Source organism: Nicotiana tabacum, chromosome 2 (genome assembly GCF_000715075.1).
Source record: "Nicotiana tabacum cultivar K326 chromosome 2, ASM71507v2, whole genome shotgun sequence".
Lineage (NCBI taxonomy): Eukaryota > Viridiplantae > Streptophyta > Magnoliopsida > Solanales > Solanaceae > Nicotiana > Nicotiana tabacum.
In genome coordinates, this window is record NC_134081.1 from 98,244,529 (window position 1) to 98,250,327 (window position 5,799).

At 37.1% G+C, this 5,799-nt stretch overlaps 1 protein-coding gene across 1 annotated transcript; it reads left to right on the forward strand.

The window, feature by feature from the left end:
* Positions 1 to 1,898: 1,898 nt before the first annotated feature.
* On the forward strand, positions 1,899 to 5,072 carry LOC107817280 (G-type lectin S-receptor-like serine/threonine-protein kinase SD2-5). Its single transcript, XM_075236543.1, has one exon. The coding sequence runs from the start codon at positions 2,359 to 2,361 to the stop codon at positions 4,837 to 4,839; it is 2,481 nt and encodes an 826-aa protein (XP_075092644.1). The 5' UTR covers positions 1,899 to 2,358; the 3' UTR covers positions 4,840 to 5,072.
* The last annotated feature ends 727 nt before the right edge of the window (positions 5,073 to 5,799 follow it).

The following is a 5,799-nucleotide window of genomic DNA, read 5'->3' on the forward strand; positions in this document are numbered from 1 at the left end:
CTCTGAGTTTTAAAAGAAAAGATACAACTTGTGCAAATGATATCCACTACACAATTCAATATTTTTGGGTCCCAAAGAATATTTCCAACAAAGTCTACTTTGCAAATATGATGAACTCCATTAGTCAAAATATTTGCCATATTACAAAATGTAATTTTGTTTTTGTAACTTCTGCATTAGATTTTTGAACTTCATGTTACTATCATGTAGAGGCTCCTCAATTCGTATGCGATAGGAGATATAATAGTGTGGTGTTGCAGCGGCTGAACGTGTGATCTAAGTGCTGACATTTGCATTAGGGACTTCAACTGGTAGTGTCCAGTAAGCTTTATTCTGATATGCTATCGGAAAAGAGCCACAAAGCAAGTTTAGATTTTGCTGTATGGAACAACTGATCGTGCCATAATCAAAGAACTAATGCAAAGGTTGTCTCTTTTTTATGAGAAAAAGAATTATTGTTCATCCACATGGCCTCATAGCAAGGAGGTATTACTAATCCTCCTTTATGTACATGCAGGTGTTTGTAAGTCTGTGTTTTCCCTTTTATTTTCATTCCCTTTCCCCCTTTCTCCATCTGATTTTTCTGCAATAGGTTTCAGACCCCTTCTTTCTGCCTTCATATAGTTGCATGCTTCATCACTGGATCCTTCTTTGTCAAGTACATGCCTAACGTAGGAGAGATTCCCCACTCTTCTCTCTTTTTTATATGATGTAAAAAAAATTATAACTAGAAAATTAAGTAAACAGAGAATTAGTTTGTACAATACTCAATTGGAATGACTGAGCAAACAAGACGATTTGATGCTACTAGCGCTCTAACTCGGTTCAAGTAGTTAAAACTGCTGGTTGGTACAGAAAGTACTTAGTTACATGTATCTAATGATATCCCAAAAGTGATATTATAGATCATTTTTTATAGGTTGGAAAAAAGCCATGTTCAAGCTAAATATGCAGCTCCACTGTTTAAAAAGTCTCTTGCTAGCTTTGAAGCAAAACTGCATTGGCACAAAGTTGTTCATTTTAAGCAGTTTACAATCTGCTGTAGAAATGTAATTTGAGGATTTAGAGGCTGAATGGGTGCAAAGTTTATTTTGATTAATAACCATAATCATGCTTTACTTGTAATAGCCATCTGGAGTAGAGTGGCAAACGGGTGGGTCGGATATGGGACGGGTAATACAAAAACGGATAAATTATCCGACCCGACCCACATTTAATACGGATAAAAATGGGTTAACCGACGGATAATACCATATTATGTATGTCTTTTTGAATATGATCACTTTGAGTTTTCCAAACTTGAGAAACCCCCAATTTGAAGTTTTACAAACGTAAAAGTTAAACATATTAGTTATACATTATTTATCCATTTTCTAAATGGATAAAATGGTTCTTATCCATATTTGATCCGTTTTTAAATAGTTCATTATCCAACCCATATTTTAATGAATAATATGGGAGGATAATTGGTTTCTTTTATTCATTTTGTCATCACTAATCTGGAGCATGAGGGTTTCAAAGTTTAGTAAATGAAATGAGAAGTCAATTGTTATAGTATTATACTTTGTCAATACTGAGCTTCTGGACAGAGTGTACAAGTCAACAAAAGTTTAATTATGAAGATAACAGCACACTGAATAAGTTTTTGTGAGGCCCCTCTTCGTATTGACCGGGCAAAGACTGAGAAAGAGACAAAGATGAAGGAATTTTACTATAGAGTTTTCTTTCCTCGACCGTACACAATGAGAAGCTCTATATCAAAGAAAATCACAAAGGCGGAGCTAGGATTTTAACTTTATGGATTTTGGATTTTAGAACGATGGCTTCGAATGTTAATGACTTGGTTTTACATTTACTATTTGTACATATTTAATGAATTTCGTAACACAAAATACACTGTTTGAGCAAAAGCTACTAGGTTCGACCGAACCCGTAGCTCGGCTTCTGCTCCACTCCTGATCATAACAGCAGGCATTGATGAAACAAGTGATATCAATTTACTTGTCGCTGCAAATTGAGAAACCAAAACTAATGGAATTATGAGGATTTATAACTTCAATGGTTTGTCACCGCTCTTCATTCGCTGTCAAATTTTTGTAAGTATAATGAGAAATCATTGTTATAGTCAAAGTTGGCTGCTGAAAATAGTGTTGGAAGTCAACAGAATGGAAGAAATTGAATGTGATGCTCTTCTACTGAGCAAGCTAATAGAAACTAATGTATGGAGCAAATTACAATTAGAGATATCACTTTGGAATTCTGTATGATTTTCTTTTTCTTTCTTGAACTGTACATAGTTAGGAGATCATATCCCCAAAAAGGAACAACAAGGATTACTATAACACAGAGGGAGTAGCAATGATAGCAAAACAGAGACAATATTTTGCTATCCTTCTCTTCATTTATCTCCTCTTCTGTTTGTCTGATTTTGCTATATCCCAATCTTCATGGAATATAGATTTCAGCCGATTAAATTCTACTGTCGGCCTTTCCTCTTTATGGATCAACAGGCCGTCTCATCTGTTCATAAATTCCACCACTGACGACTTCTATAGTTTGACACCCATACTTCTGCGTGGAAATGCCGGCCCACGATTCCTCTGTGGCTTCTGCTGTAATTACAATGCCACAGAATGCTTTCTTGGTATCCTCTTGTTCCCCAAGGATATCAAAAATTTTCCCCACTTAGTTTGGTCTGCTAATCGGAACCATCCAGTGAAAGTCAATGCAACGTTGCAACTAGGCCGAGATGGCAATTTAGTCTTGGCAGACTCTGATGGTACTCTTGTTTGGTCCACTAATACTACTGGCAAATCTATTTCAGGCTTAAACTTGACAGAAAGAGGGAATATCGTTCTCTTTGATAAGAGAAAACGCGCAATTTGGCAATCTTTTGATCATCCAACGGACTGTTTGCTTCCAGGGCAGAAGTTGGTTTCTGGGCGGAAGCTTACAGCAACCATTTCTTCAACAAATCAGTCTTTTTCTTTTACTGTTCTTAATGGAAGTCTGGTGACTTCCATAGATACTGATCCACCTCAGTATTATACGGCTTTGAATCAGTATGACGCTCAAGGTAGCCCTTATTACGATTTTGACGGTCGAACCTTTACTGCTCTACAAGACCCTTATACATCAGAAACCCAATTCATAAAGCTTGGACCTGATGGACATATAAGGGTGTACCAGTCGGATGCCTTTGATTGGAAAGAGTTATCTGAGGTTTTGTCTTCAGATTTAGGGAACTGTGGGTATCCAATGGTGTGTGGAAGATATAGCATTTGTACAAATGATAAGCAATGTAATTGTCCGGTAGAAGGAAACTTCTTCAGGCCAATAAATAGGAACCCAGATCTAGGATGCTCACAGCTAACATCCATTTCTTGCAATTCTTTGCAATATCATAGTCTAATAGAGCTCAAAGAGACCACATATTTTGCATTTGAGACTAACTTTAAACCAAGTTCAAGCATATGGTTCGAGGGGACAAAGTTGGAAGATTGCAAAACAGCCTGTCTGAGCAACTGTTCTTGCAAAGCTGTTGTTTGGTCTGGAACACCAAGAAAAAACTGCTTATTACTGAATGAAGTCTTTTCTTTTATGGACAACTGGGCAGAGAGAGACAAGACGACTGTTTTTCTTAAGGTGCAGAATTCCTTAAAGGCACAGTATCAGTCACCAATTATTTCTCGACGAAAGCAATCAAGACCTCTGAAAGTGATAGTAGCATCTACTCTTGCAGTTTTTGTGGGAATAGTTGTAAGTATCACTGTGTGGTTCGTTCTTTTCAAAAAGAGGACGCTGCACGACAAGGCCAGGGATCTTCTGGATCTAGCAACAATCTTACCGGGGATCCTAACTCGATTCTCTTTCAATGACTTGAAAGTAATTACAGAAAATTTCAGCAGAAAGCTCGGGGAAGGAGGATTTGGATCTGTATATGAAGGAACACTCAGTAATGGCACCAAAATAGCTGTGAAGCATTTGGATTGTGTAGCTCAAGGAAAGGATTCATTCTTAACAGAAGTAAAGATAGTAGGTGGCATTCACCACGTCAATTTAGTAAAACTCATTGGATTTTGTGCCGAAAAGAGCCACAGGCTTTTGATCTATGAGCACATGGTAAATGGATCATTAGATAGGTTTATTTCTCATAAAAATCCAGCTAATGGGCTTACATGGCATACAAGGCTAAGGATAATATCAGATATTGCCAAAGGGTTAGCTTATCTTCATGAAGAATGCAACCAGAAGATAATTCATTTGGACATCAAACCACAAAACATCCTTCTAGATCAAAATTTCAATGCTAAGATATCTGATTTTGGGTTGTCGAAACTAATTGAGAAAAACAAAAGCAAAGTGGTAACTAGAATGAGAGGAACACGAGGGTATTTAGCCCCTGAATGGTTGAGCTCAGTAATCACTGAGAAAGTTGATGTGTATGCCTTTGGAATTGTGCTCTTAGAACTGCTCTGTGGGAGAAAGAATTTGGATTGGTCCCAGGCTGATGAAGAAGATGTCCATTTGGTTAGTGTTTTTAGGAGAAAAGCAGAACAAGAGCAGCTTATGGATATGGTTGACAAAAACAATGAAGATATGCAGCTCCACAAAGAAGCAGTGACAGAAATGATGAGCATTGCTGCATGGTGTCTACAGGGAGACTTCACAAAGAAGCCTTCGATGACATTGGTGGTTAAGGCGCTAGAAGGTTTGGTGTCTGTTGAAACTAACTTGGATTACAATTTCACAAACGTACCTCAGGTTGGGACAGGCAACCAACAGAGGGAAATCACTATCAGTTCAGTATTGCCTTCCATTTTGTCCGGACCAAGGTGAACAATAAGCTTAAGATTTTCAGTCTTCGAAAAACCAACTTATGGCTTGTAATATCAGATATTGCAAAATTTCGAAATTTAGCATGATATTTGTGATGTATGACATTACAATTCATGAAATGTAATGCCTAGTAACTTCTACCTTAGATTTTCAGTTTCATGTTACTATCATGTAGAGGATCCTCAATATATATGCGAAGGGAAGTATAATATTTTGGTGTTGCAGCTGCTGAACGTTTGTTTTTAACTGCCGACATTTGCATTAGGGACTTCAACTGGTAGTGTCCAAGTAAGCTTTACTGTGATATGCTATTGGAAATGGTCCACAAAGCAAGTTTAGAGTTTTTTGTATTCAACAACTGACCATGCCGTGATCAAAGAACTAATTCTAAGTTTGCCTCTTTTTGTAAGGGAATAATATTGATTATCCACTTTGCCTCAGAACAGGGAAGTATGCGTATGTTCTTGTAAATCACGTATCCTCCTTTGTGTGATGCAGGTGTTTGTGAGTGCGTTTTTCCCTTTTATCATGCTAGATTATAAGCATGAAAACCTTTAGTATAAATTAAATTTCTAAAATATCCATTAAAAGTTAAATAACTTTTTTACCCTTCACTTAAAAAAATACTCCTACATGCGACCCGATTTGTCATTTTGAGAATTAGCGTTCCGTTCGGTGCTTGTCTCGACTAGCTTTAAATGTGTATTATAACTTGCGAGGGTGGTCTAGTTTGGTTTTCGGATGATTCAGGATTTAATTTGAAAAAACAATTATTGTTTTGGAAGCTTAAGTTGAAATAATTGACCGGATGGTGAATTATGTGTAAACGACCCCGGAATTGAATTATGATGGTTCCAATAGCTCCGTATGGCAATTTCGGACGTAGGAGTGTGTCCGGATATTTATTTTGAGTTCCGTAGCTAAATTAGGCTTGAAATGGCGAAAATAGAAAATTTAAGT

Bases quoted from the DNA above. Each gene is read 5' to 3' on its own strand.
- LOC107817280 (XM_075236543.1), top strand. From the start codon at position 2,359: ATGATAGCAAAACAGAGACAATATTTTGCTATCCTTCTCTTCATTTAT.